The 16,805-nt window shown below is 46.8% G+C and overlaps 1 protein-coding gene across 4 annotated transcripts in view; it reads left to right on the top strand.

The window, feature by feature from the left end:
• CRTC3 (CREB regulated transcription coactivator 3) overlaps window positions 1-16,805 on the top strand; it is a 109,438-nt gene that overhangs the window by 58,508 nt on the left and 34,125 nt on the right. For all 4 annotated transcript variants that reach the window (XM_084772437.1, XM_084772436.1, XM_084772434.1 and 1 more), the window contains exons 3-6: window positions 1,150-1,269; window positions 9,145-9,206; window positions 11,201-11,263; window positions 13,488-13,588. In XM_084772437.1, coding sequence (XP_084628563.1) covers window positions 1,150-1,269; window positions 9,145-9,206; window positions 11,201-11,263; window positions 13,488-13,588 — 346 coding nt within the window. The remainder of the gene's footprint in view (window positions 1-1,149; window positions 1,270-9,144; window positions 9,207-11,200; window positions 11,264-13,487; window positions 13,589-16,805) is intronic.

Raw genomic sequence — 16,805 nt, 5'->3', positions numbered from 1 at the left:
AATTCCTGTCTTATAGCTACTGAAGACAGAGGAACTTGTCAGCAAGTAGAAAATGGTAAGGTGTCTCTCGATCCTACTGTGTTTGAAGTAGACTGTAGACTGCAGGTTTTTTGAAGATTATAAATGAAGGACTGTATGATTTCTGAGTTACTGAATAGAGTTTATAATATACTTATGAAATAATGTTAAATATAAAGCCTAGATCTCTGCATGGGGAGACCTGGTGGCACCCAGAGGAAGGATAGCAGGCTACCAAGAAGAGACTTGATACCCTATGAGCATATACAGGAGGAGGTAATCCCCCTCAGTCACAGTCATAGGGGAGGGGAATAGGGGAAAATGGGAGGGAGGGAAGAATGGGAGGATACAAGGGAAGGGATAACAATTGAGATATAATATGAATAAATTAATAAACTATACAAAACCCTAGATCTCAAATATATTCACTCTTGAGGGTGCAACAATGTAAAAGCTATATACAGGTGAGCTTGAAAAGCAAGGAAAAAATTAAGTACTTCAGGGCAACAGAGTTTAATCTCTTTTTGATATTTATTTATTAGTGGGTTTTGTTTCACTCTGTGGCCTAGGTTGGGCCTTGAACTTGTGATTCTTCTGCTTCTGCCCCTCAAATTGTAGGATTACCAGTGTATGGCAACCAGCTCAATATTATGTTTTTAAACATTTGTGGTATGTGTGTGCATACATGTGTGCATGTGTGCATAGAGAAGGGTGTACATCCCATGGCACTTGTGTAAAGATCAGAGGACAACTTAGTAGAGATAGTTCCTTTCACCTTTTGTGGGATCTGAACTCAGGCTCAGGCTTGAGAGACAGGGACCTTTACTTTACCACTGAGCCATCGCACTGCTCCAGTAAATACATGCTAAAATAGAATTCTCCATGTCCTAGTTGTGACGATTTTTGTATATAGTCCATCTGCTTCCATATTAACACACTAAGCGCTATTTTTGATACATTCTGTAATTATGTAGAAACGGAGCCACATGTGACATTTTGTTTATGTTGACACAAAGCACTGATATGCAATAGTAGAATTAGAAACTCAGGCCTTTTATGTTTCCAGTTGCTCTTGAGAGTGAGTGGCGATTTCCTGGTTAGAGGCCAACGGTTCTTCTCTTCTCTCTGCAGCCATCATTTCATCAAGCTGATAATGTCCGTGGGACCCGCCACCATGGGCTAGTGGAGAGGCCAGCCCGGAACCGTTTCCACCCACTTCACCGCAGGTCTGGGGACAAGCCGGGGAGACAAATATCCTTTTTCACTGTGTGAGGAGAGTGTGAGTTTTGAAGTGCTTCAGAAATGGTCAGGATTTATCTCCCTGTGGTTCTCCTGTGGCCTCAGAGCATCTGATCTGCAGAAAGGAAGCAATAAAAGTAACCGAGTTTAAAACTGTAAACATCCTACAGTCAGACCGGGAGAGACCTTGGCAGGTGCTTATGAAAACATCAGTATGAATGAAACAACAGAACATAAACATTCTAGCATGCAATGGATCCTTGGCATTTTCTTCAGAAATCAGCAGCGTTGAGTTTGACTTTGAATCAGTTTAGAGAGATTTAGTCTATTTAACAAAACCCAGGCAAATTGATGATCTGCTGTGTTTCTGTTGACCTGATGGCCTGCTTTCGGGACTTAGAGAAGAAATCTCATAAGATTCTCCATTTGCATAATTTCAGGCTCAAATAAATGACAAGTAAATGTGTAAAGATAGTATTTAGGAAAATTCTTAAACAGTGATGTGCCGCCAAACTCTGTGTTGCTAAGTAATAAAGAAAAGGGGGCGTGAATTCATCTGGCAGTCTGATGCTTGTTGGGAACAGGGGTTGGGGGCAGGCAGGCTGGGGTGAGGCCACTCAGTGCTGAGGGTTTGGGGCAGGCAGGACTGAGCTGGATGCTGTGGGAGAGGGAGAGACAGATTGATGCAGGGAGCTTTCCTCACTTCAGTCTCCTCGGGTAGAGGAAGGAGCAGAAGGCGTGGCGAGTCTCCCTGCCGAGAGCTGATTCCTGGCAGTGATGGTAGAGTTGGCTTCACAAGCTTAGAAACCAGGAAGTGGGGGAGGGCACTCATGTTTACTGAGCACCTACCCATGCCAGGCACTGTGCTGGGCGATTTATATGTCAGTTAGTCCTCAGAATTCAATGAGTCGTTTATTTTTTTAACCCTCATTTGCCCACGAGAAAGCTAGATATCAGAGTAACTGGCCTAGGATTCCACTGCTGTGACTCATGTAGCCCAGGCTTGTCCACTCAGTGGCCATGAGAACCACGTGCTAGAGAATGCTCCTGTGAGAAATTGCAGGGATGTGCAGAGGAAGCCCCGACTTTCCTTGCCTTTAGGGCCCCTGGGTGAGGTGAGGACCATGACTCTGGGGAATGCTGATTTCTCCCAGCTCTCCTCTCCACACACTCCAGATTCGACCACAAAGCTGCAGTGGCTTCTGGTTCTCTCTGTTATGTGGCTGCCATCAGGGAAAATGAAGATGACAAATGGTCTTGAGAAGTCCTTCCTGGAATGTGTGATGACGTCATATAGATGCAGCAGGTAAAAGGGCAGCTCAGTCTATCTCACTAGCACATGTGAGTATGGAGTGGCGCTTGGAATTCTCTGCTATGTGGCCACATGTTTCTCTGCCTGATTGAATAACACAAGGGCTGGAGTATTTAGCTCAGTGGAAGAGTGAACCCTTGAGGGGTTGAGTTTAAAGAAAAATGTTCGTTTGTTTCCTGCTAGTGTGGCTCAGTGGTAGAGAACCTTGTTTGTGTAAAGCCTTGGGTTCAATTCCCAACATGAAAGAAAGAAAGGACTAGAGGGGAGGGGAGAAGGAAAAGAGGGAAAATAGAAGGAAATAAGTGGGGAGAAAAGGAAGGAAAATAAAAAGGGAGGGAGACTGAAGGTTGAAGGTAAGTAAGAGTAGGGTGTAGTGTGTCGGCTCATTAAGCCTGCATTCCTGGAGACTCTTCCCTGAACCAGGCAGTGTCTTGAGCACCGAGGACAAAGTGAGGAATGAGATATCAACCTTGTATTTTTGAGTTTTACAGGGAAATGATAGTTAAGAGACAAATAATAATCAATTAAGGAAAATAATTTCAGATGGTGTCTTAGTTACTTTTCTATTTCAGTGATAAGACACCATAACTGAGGTACCTTATAGAAGAAAGAGTGTATTGGGCCTTAAAGGGGGTTTCCGAGGGTTAGAGGCCGTGGCCGTCATCACGGGGAGCATGGCAGAAAGCAAGCTGTCAGGCATAGCACAGAAGCAATAGCTGAGAGCGCACATGTTGAGACACAACCTCAAAGCAGAGAGAGCAACTGGGAATGGCTTTTGAAACCTCAAAGCCCACCCCAAGTGACACATCCTGCAACAAGGCCACACCTCCTCACCCTTCCCAAGTAGTTCCACCAACTAGGGATGAAATATTCAAACATAAGAGGCTATGGGGCTGTTTTCATTCAAGCCACAGACATAGAGTGTGTAAGCAAAGGGAATGGAATGCAGAAAGTCCCCTAAAGGACTGCATTGCACATTCAGGGAACCTGTCCCTTTTGGGGTAATCTACCCTAGAGAATGAGCTGGCTCTGAGTCAGCTTGTAAGAGCATCAGCAAAGCTTGCCAGCTCCCAAGAGAAAGGAAACACTGAACAGATGTACAGAGAAAGTTGGTGAGCAGAAAGTGTGAGTCTGATTCGCTGATCATAAGCCATCTCTCTGTGGTCTTTTCCTAAGCCCCTAATTGGGATCCGAGGCCTGGACATCTGCTGCTGTAGAGAAGCTCGTTAGCCTAGAGTTGTCACTAATGAACTTCTGAGTCCTGATTGAGGAGTTAAAAGACTCAGCATCAAGGGAATAGTAGGGTGATTTTATATCTCAGGTGGTAGCTTAGAATTTGGAGGGAGACACCTGGGACCTTTGCTTTTCAGGCCTATTTTCTGTTAGATATGAAATAACTCACTTTAAACTGTTGCCTTACATATACATATTGTATATGATGTTTTGCCTGCGTGCATGTCTGTGTACCATGTATGTGTCTGGTGCCTGCAGAGGTTAGAAGATATGAGATTTCCTGGAACTATATATAAGTACAGACAGCTGTGAGCTGCCACGTGGACTCGGAAAACCAAACTCGGATCCTCTGGAAGAGGAACCGGTGCTCTCACCCTCTGAGCCATCTCTTCAGCCCCCAAGTTTTGCCATTTTAAAAGCCAGAAAACTGGTTTGAATCTCTGTTGGTCCAAACAGAAAAAAAAAAGAAGAGATGTATTCAGAATTCTTTTATTGTAGTCATTTCTTAGTGTGGGTATTGTGTTGGGCTCATTGGACTGGCTAGCATAAGGGCTTGGTCCAGCGCTACAGTGGTCACAAAGAAAATGAACATTGTTCAACAAATACTCCGGCTTCCTCTTCGAGTGGGCAGCCATGACCCACAGGGCTCAGGCGCATAAGATGCCTTCTGCAGTAGGCTGCATTATTAGCATGCATAGCCACCATAAGGCCACAAGGTGACCCTGGTCGACCCCTGACACCTTCAGGCACCACAAAGGCTATTCTTGGCTCAGGGACCTCATTCCAGAAAGTACCTTTTTCAGCCGTCCATGCCTTTACCAGCCACCCACCCCCCACTTCTCAATAATAGCAAACCTGTTCCATCCCGAACACCATTTTGTTGCGTTTCTGGATTATTTACATAAACTGACAGCACACAGCTATTTTTCTGATCTGTAGGTAATGCAGTTAAAAAGAGGACACACTAGCAAATGTCATCTTCTAAGAGGTGCGTTGTTTTGAAAGGGAGGAAACAGCGGGGCAGTGGTGGCACACGCCTGTAATCCCAGCACTCAGGAGGCAGAGGCAGGCGGATCTCTGTGAATTTGAGGCCAGCCTGGTCTACATAGCGAGTCCAGGACAGTCAAGGCTACACAGAGGAACTCTGTCATGAAAAACCAAAAAGAAAGGAAAGAGGAAGCTGGGCATGGTGGCTCACACCTGTAATCCCAGTACTTGGTAGGCAGAGGCAGGCAGATCTCTGTGAGTTCGAGGCCAGCCTGGTCTACAAAGCAAGTCCAGGACAGTCAAGGCTACACAGATAAACCCTGACTTGAAAAAAAAAAAAACAACAACAACCAGAAAAAGAAAGAAAGAAAAGAAAGGGGAGGAAGGGAGGAAAGTGGGGAGGGAGGGAGAGAGAACTGGGAACCACCCTGCTCTGCTCTGCACCAGGCCTTGCTTTGATTGATCTCAGCACAACAGGATGGACATTTGAGAACATGGGATGTTGTTCTTTGAGATTCCAAGAAACACTATTCCCAACCTGCTGTTGGAGTTTTATGGTACACAGTCAGGGCTCTGAGGAGCTCTGGGCCTTGGCAGTCATGCATTCCCCCCCCCCCCGCCCCCCGCATCATGCACATATATATATATATACACACTAATATGTTAAAGTTTTTTTGACTCGTTCTCTTTATAGGGGCATGTTTGGGTTGAACATGGTGGTTTATAAGTACAGTTCCAGCATTCAGGAAGCCAGGGTAGAAAGGTGACTACAGTTCAAGGGCAGCCTGGGCTATACAGTGAATTCAAAGCCACTCTGGCCTAGAATGAGACCATGTCTTAAGGAAGCGAGAAAAAAAGAAAGAAAAGGAAAGGAGTCAGAGGTCAAGAGAAAACAGTAGCAATAAAGATACAGCATAGGCAGTTGGAAGCACCCACATTGCATCCCTCCTTGGACCGGGAGGCCTGGCTTCTCCACCTTCCAAGCTCACTCTTTGCTGAGCTCAGCGTCAACAGCAGCACCTCCCTCCCTGAGTCCCCTCAGTCAGTGAGGAGAAGCCAGACTGGATGAGCTAGAACTAAAGAACAGTGTCCATAGGCCACGTCTCCTAGCTTCTTGTACCTCAGCCTAGTCACAGGAAGAAGCCCAGGGACTCACTGCATTGTCATGTTGAGTGCTTATTAACCAGGTTGCTATGCAAACTCAACACCTCAGCAGTGAGGTGGCAAATACCTGCCCGTTGTGTTGTTTTTAGACCGTCACATTCTGACTTGAATGGCCAGTACTTACTTGGTGATGGGACCTAATGATTTTTTTTTTCTTTTTCTGAGACTGGGTCTTACTGTACAGCCCTAGCTGCCCTGAAACTCACTATATAGAGCAGGCTGGCCTCAAACTCACAGAGACCCTCCCGCCTTTGCCTCCAAGTGTTGGTATTAAAAGTGTACACCACCATGGTTTAAAGGATGGCGGTGTGCTTGAAAAGCAGTGCTAGACATTTGTTTTATGAATTGACCGTCTGCAAGCAGAAATGCATCAAATCCTTCAGAAGAAGGAAAGGCGGGTAAGCACAGGCGGTGAAACTTGCCTCCTCCCGACAGGCTTTGCCAACCCCGATACTCCAGGATTCGTGTCTCATGGGGCCTTCTTCCTCCTTCATCACCTCTGTCTCTCTTCTCTCTTCCCGAGATCTACCCTGAACTTCACAGACAGTAAGCCTGATCAGATGGAGAGAAGGTGTCTGGAAAGCATCTCTGTCTTCTTGTGTTGGCTCAGAGTCAGATTAAGAAATAAGATAATGAGACACGACAAAGAAAACAAGTATCTGGAAGGAAAACTTGCAGTCGTAATGTTTTTCTTGGCAAAGGAAATCATTAAGATCCCATTCGTACCCACATTTCCCTAACTCCACGTTTTGTATTTACTTAAGATGCCCAGCCAGAGCTTCCATGGTAGGTCCCCACTTCATTAGGACTCCATTTCCCGCTGATCCCAAAGAGGTGAGACTTTCCTCTCTAGGCCCCATCTTCTTCTGAGGACACCCCAAAGAACACGTTCTCTCATTTCTGGGGCCCATGGCCTAAAGTCTTAGCCTTTCAGCAACATGAGAAGGTTGAAAGGTGATTTTTTTTATTTGTTTGTTTTTCTTAAGATTTATTTGTTTGTTTGCTTGTTTGTTTATATAGTTTTCGAGACAGGGTTTCTCTGTATAGCCCTGGATTGCCCTGGAACTCACTCTGTAGACCCAGCTGGCCTGGAACTCAGAGATCTGACTGCCTTCTGAGTGCTGGTTTGTTGGTGTGCGCCACCACTGCTCAGCTAAGATTTATATTTTATTGTGTTTAATTATATGTGTTGGGGGGAGGGGTGTATACGCATGGGTACAGATTCCTGGGGAGGCCAGAGGCATTGGCTCCCTGGGAGCTGGCTTTCCAGGTGGTTGTGAGCTGCCCTTGCTTAACTATTTAGCCGTTTCCCCAACTCCCTTATTAACCCTTATCATTAATTGTTCAATTAATTTATTTTTGAGACATAGTCTCACTAGGTGAGCCCTGGCTGGCCTGGAGCTTACTGTGTATACCAGGCTAGACTTGAAGTCACAGAGATAAGCCTGCCTTTGCCTCCCAGAGTGCTGGGATCAAATACATGGGCTACCATACTTAGCTCTTCAGTTTTTTTAAAAGCAGAATAGTATGACTCACAGTGTTTTAAGGTGGGGTCCTCTGAGCGCATGTCACTAACCAGCACTCACAGCCCTGCTGTACTAAGTGTGCATAGCAAACATTCTCTTTGTCTCTCCATGTATTTGGAATGGGTCTTCAGGCTCGCCAGACCCAGTAAGCAACACAGAACCTAGAAAGAAAACAAAGCCCTTTACATGAGAATTTCCACCTACTTCAAGTCTAGTACAGTTCTCTTTTGATCCAGAAGCAACAGTAGCTCACCTTAATTTGGAAAAAGAATTTTTTAGACAGATATGGTTGCACACTCCTATAATTAATCTTAGCACTTATGAGGCTGAGGTGGAAGGATTGCTGTGAGTCGAGGCTAGCCTAGGCTGTGTGATAAGTTTTAGGCCTGCCTAGGCTACTTAGCAAGACTTTGTCTCAAGAAAGAAAAAAAGAAGAAAGAAAGAAAGAAAGAAAGAAAGAAAGAAAGAAAAGTCCCAAAGCCTCCCAAAAACAACCTCAAAAAGGAAGTGCATCTCCCAATGCTGGGGACCCAACCCAGGGGCTTACACATACTAGACTAGTACTCTACCATGGAGCAATATCCCCACTACTTCTGGTTTCTCCTTGGTATGAGAAAGTCTCACTAAGTTGCCAACTCTGCTCTCAGTCGTGCCAGGGCCTATGGCCAGGGGGCCATCATTAAGACTACCCCTGTGATGTTGACGTTTTGCATAGACAAGCATTCAGCAAAAGGAATCACCGGGCCTCAAGCACCTCATTCCCACCAGGAAAGCACTCTTCTTGGTCCTGACTTGAACCTATCCCTGAAGCAGTTACTGTTTGCAGGAGAATGACATGCCTTGACTAAAACTAACCGGGGCCTGAGTTCATCCATCCCATGAGAAAGGGAGGCCTGCGTAGGATGACAGTCTTGCCATTGTTTGTCATGCAAGTAGGCAAAGTTCTTAAAAAGAAAATCTTGGGCAGGAGATGTGCACTCACACACATCCACAGAAAGAGACAGAGAAGTGTGTGTGTGGTGGGGGTGGGATGGCTGAAGCAGTAGCTCAGTGGGCAAAGTGCTCACCATGCAAACTTGAGGACCTGAGTTTGATCCCCAGAACCCATGTGAGAAAACGGGACATGGTGGTGCACACTTGTAATCACAGCTCTGGGAAGGCAGAGGCAGGCAGGCCCCTGGGTTTGCAGGCCAGTCAACTTTGTCTACTCAGCAAGCTGCCGGCCAAGGAGAAGCTCTGTCTCAACTAACAAGGAGACAGGCCCAGTGGCGCACGCCTTTTATCCTGGCACCCGGGAGGCAGAGGCATGGTCTACATAGAGAGTTCCAGGACAGCCAGAGCTACATAGGGAGACTGCCTCAAAACACCGAAATCAAACAGCAGTGAAAGGCTTCTTGGTTCTGAAGAATGGCATCCGAGATGACCTCTGACCTCCACAGACACACCTGTGCGTACGCCTTCACTCGTGCACCCACACACACACACAACACAAAAGGAAGCATCGTGGGGGAGACACGATTAGAAGGTGGCAGCATAGAGCTGCCGAGGATTGTGTGGAGGGGGCGCCCCCAGCTGTGGAGATCCGCAGCCGAACCCTCCAGTTTCAGTTTCTTAATTCTCCTTCAACTCCCCATACATTTTGTTTTCCTTTATTAAAACTTCCACTTCGATGGAAACACTTTTGCAGCTAGTTACTCTTCACAGCCCCTGGATGAGAGTTGGCCAAGGTAAGTAAGCTCTATAGAAACTGTTTGTTTGTCTTATAGAAATATTTTAACAGATAGGAGGGAACCTCATTTTAAGATGCCGTCACTTTATTTTAACTGTCTTTAATGCTGTTTTAGACTTATTTATTATTTTAGGTTTTTAAAAAAATATTTGAGACAGGGTCTCTTGTAGCTCAGGCTGGCCTCAAACTTGTGATGTAGCCAAGGATGGCCTTGAACTCCTGATCCTCCTGTCTCTACCTCCCTAGTACTGGGATTAGAGACATAGTCCACTATGATTTGTTTGGTGGTGGTGGTGGGTTTTTTGTTTTGTTTTGTTTTTGTTACAGGGTCTCTCTATGTAGTTCAGGCTGTCCTGGAACTTGCTATGTAGACCAGGCTAGCCTTGAGCTTACAGCCATCCTCATGCTTCTGCCTCCCAAGTGCCTGGCCTACATAGATATTTTTAACATTAAATTTTGTTTTATCTTGGAAAATCTAAGTCTTGAGCTGTGGCGGTACATGCATGCAACCCCCAACAGTAACAGGCAGGAGGGTCACAAGTTTGAAGCTAGCCTGAGTGACAGTGAACTCCAGGTAGCCTAAGCTGTCTCAAGTCACAGCGACATCAAAAAACCCTCATCCTTTCCATGTATAATTCTGAGCTTGTAAGAAAATATAGAGTAAAAATTACGTAAGCAAATCTAGATCCAACTAGAAACACATTGGGGAGTGTTGGTCTGATGTGGTAGTCTTATGGTAGATGTGAAAAAATTAACCCCTTCTTTGCCATTTCTCAGTCAGCTACTGAAAGGAGTGAAGGACTTCTCAATAGAAAGTGCGTGGGTGCAGTGAGCTGGCAGAGGCTCTGAGGACATTTGTATCTAGTGTAATGGTGGCCCACCGTGACATTAGTGATGCATCTGTTGTGTGTGTGGCATTAGTTTACACCTCCACATCAGACTAAGAGATTCTTAGTGCATGCATTACCAGGAGTGTGTTATACACCTGTATGTAATCCCAGAATGTGAGAGGCTAAAGCAGGAGGATGACCATGAGTTCAAGGTCAGCCTAAAATACAATGTGAGACCCCATGCTCCCCCCCAGCCCCTAAAAGAACTCAACTCTGAAGCCTTTGGGCTTTCTTTTCTTTTTCTTTTTTTCTTTTTTCTTTTATTTTTTTGACTTGCTTTATAAACCAGGCTGGCCTCCAACTCACAGAGATGTGCCTGCCTCTGCCTCCGAAGGCTGGGATTAAAGGCGTGCGCCACCACTACCTGTGGCTGAGCCCTTATTATGGATAATGTAGTCTGGATCTGAGAAAGGAGGTCAAGGTGGCCAATACTGGCCCACCTCACGTTGGTTTTCAGCCTCCTCAGGAGTCCTGAGTTTCCAGTTTGTAAGCTAATAGAGTGTTGAATTTTAAGTCAGAAAGGGCAGATCCCCAAGTGATGTGCTTCATCTGTGTTCCTGAGAAAAGTGTCTTTTGCTTCTTAGAGCCCTGGATTTAGTCAGGTGGATATTTCACAGGATGGCTACAAAGTGTACAGCTCTCCATGGCCTTCCACATGACAGCAAAGTGTTCACATCCAGGATTGCTAAACAGGCCCCTACACACACACACACACACACACACACATACACACTCAACGTACATGATCAGGGTAACTGTTACACACCTGGACTACGACCTCCCTTCCCTTGGGCTGGTGTTGCAGGGTGTTAGCTTTCCCTCTGCCCCGCTCAAGCCAGCATTTGAGTGTGCCCAGTAGCTGATGCTATGCTGTGGATTCATAGTAGTTATCCTGAAAATCAGAGCTACTGGGTCCTGAGAGATCATTCAGTCTGGCCTCCTCTCCACAGTGATGAGCAAAGGGAGGCTGATGTTTTAGGTAACTCTGAGCCTTTATAGCTAGGCTAGAGGAACCAGCTGTCAGGCCCAGGCCTGAAGCACTCCATTGGTCTGTCCCAAAGCTTAAGCTTCTTTCCTTTTTATGTCATTTTGGTTTCTAAAGGCAACAACCTCCTTGGAAAGAAGAAAAGCATCCTGGATTCAGGCTAGCATCTGCACTTAACAGGTATGTGGGCTGTCTCATAGTAGAAACACATTTCAAGAAGGAGACAGCTTTGATTGGCTCAGGTAGTCTTTGTGTGTACTCTTGTGGCCCATTTTGTTTATATCAGTTGTGTTTATATGAAATTATTTTTTAAATGCGTTGAGTGTATAGGAGACGGTGTAGTCAGTAAGAACATGAGGTCTGAAGGGGACCACCACCAAGGTCTGCCTCCTACCGTGTGGTCCTGGGCAAAGTAACGTCTGTCTGCCTTAGTTTGTACCTATGAACATGGAGGTAGCTGCACCCGTGGTGCGGTGGCTGTGAGGATTAAGTAGGAAGCTACACAGAGGCACAGTGCACAATAAATACCAGCTCTTCTGGAGGCTACTCTGGGCTGGACTGTAGGAATAACCCAGGTCATTTTCAGTCCCAACATCGCAAGAATTAGTGTCCTTTCCTGCTATAAGAGGATAAATGGCTTGCCCCAGAGCCCGTTAGCAAATAAGCAACGGGGAATTTGAAAAACAAAGCCCTCAAATCAGGCATGGCGGCTCAGGCTGGAACCCAGTACTCTAGAAGTTGAGGCAGGAGACTGCAAGTTGAAAAACAGTACGGGCTATGGACATACCTTGGGAAAAACTTAAAATTAAAACTCAGTGGTGTGCCGGGCGTGGTGGCGCACGCCTTTAATCCCAGCACTCGGGAGGCAGAGTTGGGCGGATCGCTGTGAGTTCGAGGCCAGCCTGGTCTACAAAGTGAGTCCAGAACAGCCAAGGCTACAAAGAGACCCTGACTCGAAAAACCAAAAAAAAAAAAAAAAAAAAAAAAAACAAAAACAAAAAACTCAGTGGTGTGAGCTTTCCAGTATATGCAGGAGAGAGAAAGTTGTAAGCAGCCCCTGTGCCCACTCACAGTGTTTCTGCCTCGGTCGGCATCCCGCCTGGCTCGTTTCTCCTCTCCCTCCTTCATATGCCATTCCACGGCCAGCCAGATAAGCTGCTCACCTGTAAGTGCCCCTAGCAGCGGAAGGCCAGCGAGAGGCTTAAAAATAATAGCCGCAATGCAACTAACGAATTAACCATAATTTCCCCTACATGGTTCGATAGCCAGTCTGCATTGCCATTTTCAATCATCCCTCTGTGTTTGACTGGTGTTTCCTGGGTTCCTGTGACTCGGGAGGAACTGAGAGCCCCAGGGCTCTCGCTATTTGTGCTGCATTCCAGTGGTTCTCCCTGTGTCGCCTTTTCCCTCCTCGGAAGCCACGTGGTTCAAGTCACATGAGGCTGTTGCCTGAAGCAGACCATGAAGAAGTATTTTAGGTTAACTTGAAGTTGCTCATGTGCCTCTTCATAACAGACAGTTTGATTTGCCCTTTGGATGGAATAAAGAAAGAGTTGTCATCTTTTGGAGTGGAAGTTGTGCGTACACTAGAGCTATCTGAGAGCATTTTAACCACTTGCTACTGATTCGCAGCCCCCAGACTTTTGCCTAGATCCATTTATACTCCGAAACCCACTGAAGCACTGGAAGACCATTTCTCTGTGCGGGTACACCTATTGGTACCCGGCTGCTGCTGCTAGCAGTCTAACGGAGAGAGGTGGTGTACTCATTGGTGCATTTCAGCATGCAACAATACGCCCAGCACATGCCAACAGAAAGGAACACAAGAGCATTTTCTAAAACAAACGAACAAAGTGTACAGAGGACAGTTTGAGCTGGAGTCATCGTGTTCAATCTGCTGTACTGTGACATATCATAGCACAACTGCTGGAAAGCTGCGCTGTGCCATCTGAGGGTGAGAGTGAAGAGAAGGGCGCAGCCGTGCTGCCCCGGCCTTCATTCTCCCTGGAAGGACATAGGAAGCGCTGTTTCAGGTGCTTCTTCACATAGGCACAGGGATTCTCAGCAACCCTAGTATGGCCATGGATTGGACTGGCTGCACACCATCTTCTGAGTGACAGAGAGGAAAAGGGTGATCTTAGGGAAGCTGCAAACCCGAGGCCGGCCTTGTGCCATTAGCTTCATAGTGTAAGGCTATCCAAGCACAAACTCTTTGGGCACATGGTGGTCCTCAGATACCTTCTTGATGTAAAGGACTGCAGGTAGGTCCTGACCCGTTGCTGTGTGGATGTTTGTTAGTCTGTTATTCTCATCTTCTCTTCTGTTGATAATACTCAGCAAAAAATATTGCACTCCACTAAGGAAAAAATGGATTTTCAGCCAGACTCTCTCCTCCCCTCCTTAGGACCAATTCTGATTCTGCTCTTCACACAAGTGCTCTGAGCACCAAGCCCCAGGACCCCTATGGAGGAGGCGGCCAGTCAGCCTGGCCTGCCTCATATATGGGTAAGACACACAGGCTCCTGCTAACAGCATCTGCGCCTTCTGCTTCTGTGCTGTCTGCCCTGCATGCCCGTCCCCAGTTCGGTGGTCTTCGGAGAACAGGTCCAGCAGGGGAAGTGTGCGTGTTGATGATAGAGTGAGCGCATCCTTTCCTCGCTTCTCCCACAGCACCTGCTTCCCTGTCGGCATCTCTTGGCTCTTGAGCTTCCTCTCCCTGGGGCACCAGCGCTTTTCTAGGCACGCAGGCTCCTGCAGCTGCATCCTCCCTGCTATGTGTCCTAGCATACATCCTAGCAGCCTCACTTGATGTTGGGTCCTCTGAGGCCTCCTTTTGTTACTGGTGAAACCAGATTGGAGGGAGTAGCTTCATTCTGTGGGTCCGTGGAGTTTGTATGGCTGAACCTCAAGATGAGGCAAACCCTCCCAGGGGCCTGCAGTACTGGCACAGGCAAGCCCTCTCGGAGGAATAATCAAGACCAGGGGCCAGAGAGAGCCAAGGAGACATCTGCAGGAAGGCATTTCTCAGAGAAGGTAGGGGAGAGGGGACAGAATGGAAGCTAAGTATTGTCGCCTCCTTGTTGCCTGTTTCTGCTCAGAACACATTTCTGTAAGCTGAAAGAGAAAGGCCGGAGCCAGGCAGTGGTGGCGCACACCTTTAATCCCCACACTCAGGAGGCAGAGGCAGGTGGATATCTGTGAGTTCAAGGCCAGCCTGGTCTACAGAGTGAGTCCAGAGTGAGCCAAGGCTATCTCATGCTCTCAGCCTCCATCATTAACCCTGTCTGCTCCTCATACTCTCCTGCCAAGACCTCCAGCACACCTCACTTCCAGCGCACCCCACCTCCAGGCCTGAGCCGTGGCGTGCCTCCCCTCCCTGCTCCCAGCCTGCTCTTCATGGCGCTGTGAGCTCGCTGGGGTTTTCCTGCTGTTTCATCCTGTTTCTCATGTCTCCCACTCCTACGTCAGTGTGATCCCTCGGCTGTGTGTGTACTTCTGTGGAGCCTTTCATGGCCTTCCCCCGTCTCTGCTCCTAAGTTACCCATGTCCTCCACTACCCCAAGCTCCTCTAAGCAGATGCTGTGACTACTGCTTCCCCATGTAGACATACTCCCCCCACCCCCACCCCCCACCCCCACTTAAGCTGAGTTTCTTGAAGGCAGTATCTTAAAAGTTTTGTCCTACCTGACACAGTAGTACCTGGTACAGAGGCACGCTCACTGCTGAAGATGTACAAAGACATCACACAGTACCGAGCACACCCAAAACTCACTCGAGGTGCTCATATCTAGCCTGCACCCCAAGTAACCATGCGTCCTTCGGACTCTTGCCAAGCCTGTCTTTCTGGGCCTTCTAATCTGGAAAGTACACACACAGGCTTGAATTATCTGTTCCATATATAGATTAACTTTGAGTATGAGGACTGGCCTAGATACTAGCTTTTCCAGTTTTCTTGATAGTTTTGGTCTATTTAAAGCCTAAAATGTTCGTTCTTTCTGAAGAGAGCCATTCATGGTCTTTGTTCCTTGCATATAGTACAGAAGGGATTTTATAGTAATTGTGACTACATTTGCTCCCTTGGTATAATTTATTTGCTGAAGTGATTCTTTGCTCGTAAAGCCCGGGAGCATTGGAATTAGTTGGGGACATCTGCTGTGCTTCCACACATGGGAATATGAGAGGGAAGTTGGAATTGGACATGGGTCACCGAGCAGTGCTTGGAGAAGTGGTGTGTGGGGAAGAGACTGGCTCCGGGGTAGGTAGAGTCGGAGATGTATAGACAGTGCCTTAAAAAGCAGAGGCTGTAACCGCTAGGGTGCCTGTGCGCACAGCGAGGTCTCTGTCGCCCTGCCTGGGAGCCAGCTAGCCTAGTGGGATCTTCCCCAGAGCTCCTGCCTTGGCCTCACCCTCTGTGCTGAGATTATCTGTCTCTAGCAGGGACTAAAGGTCGCGAGAGGACAAGGGAACCCGTAGGGAATTCAAGGAGCATTGGAGCTGAAAGAGAAAGAAAGTAACCAAAGAAATTGAAGATTTATTCTAAGAGATATTTCGTCTCTGAGGGAAGAGGTGAGAACGGTCAGTAGGTGTGAGGCTGAGTGTGCGAGGTGGAGCATCCCAAACCCTGATCATGAGCAACAGGAAGAAAGGAAGAGAAGAGGGGTAAGGCTTGGACAGCGCTCCTGGTAGCCTTGGGAACTTGGGTGGTCTCTGCTTTTCAAGTCAGTGTTAGGAACCGTGGGGTCCTGGTATCTGCCAACTACAGAAGGTAGGCCAACCCTCAGCATGGATGCCTGCACTGTGTGCCTGCTCCTGAAGTCGCCTTCAAGTATCACAGAACTCAGAAACACATCCAAATATGGATGTGTTTACATGGGAAAGCCAGTGTGTTTAAAATATTATTCAAGTCTCCAAGGATGGGAATTATTTCTGGAGAATTATATTTGTTGGTGGGAGCTATTTTAAATGGTTTTATGTATTTTCCCCCTGTAGTACATTAAAGTTTTTCATTTTCTTTCCTTTTGGATTTTAAAAATATCAACTAGCTCCACAAAAAAGTATTTCTTTTTATAGGACCCACCAAATAAAGTAAAGATTTTTTAAAGTAATGGGAAAATACAATCAAAGCCCAGAACTAGGTTCTGTCATCAGAACAGAACGACAATAACAGCCCTTTGCTGGGAGCGTTTGCTGGGCGTGGTGATGGAAGCCCTTCATCATCCTTGTTGTGATCGGGACAGGTGCTTTTAGTATTGCTACACAAGGCATCAAGAATGTGGCTTTGTATCCCCAGGAAGCAAAGCCATTAGCCTGATACATGGTTGTTAGTTTTCCTAATGGTTATTGAGTTACATGACAAGTAGACACAAGCGGTATGACATTGTAAATGACAGAAACAAACTTTAACACAACCAAGCAGGGTTTTTATAATTTCTCTCTTTTCGTTTAATTACGAATTTCCCTGGTAGTGTGCAGCTTAATTACTGTTTCGTATACACATATAGATGGATCAGCACAGTGGCTCTTTATGATACTTATCCTGTCCCACAGCCTGGCTTTATCCCCAAACTGTCCTCCTCTCGTAGTAGCATGTAGGAGCTAAGGTGGCCGTTATTCTCCAGGCAGCAGAAGAGTGCAGACTGGGACTGCAATCCGCCATCTCTGAGCACTGGAGTCCCTAAGTCTGCTCTGAGGGGTAGAGATGTAATCTGTATCTCCATGGCCC

Source organism: Acomys minous (genome assembly GCF_964271855.1).
Source record: "Acomys minous genome assembly, chromosome: 2".
Classification (NCBI taxonomy): Eukaryota; Metazoa; Chordata; class Mammalia; order Rodentia; family Muridae; genus Acomys; species Acomys minous.
Note: the sequence above shows the minus strand (reverse complement) of the source record. Positions and strands in the feature narration are given on the sequence as shown.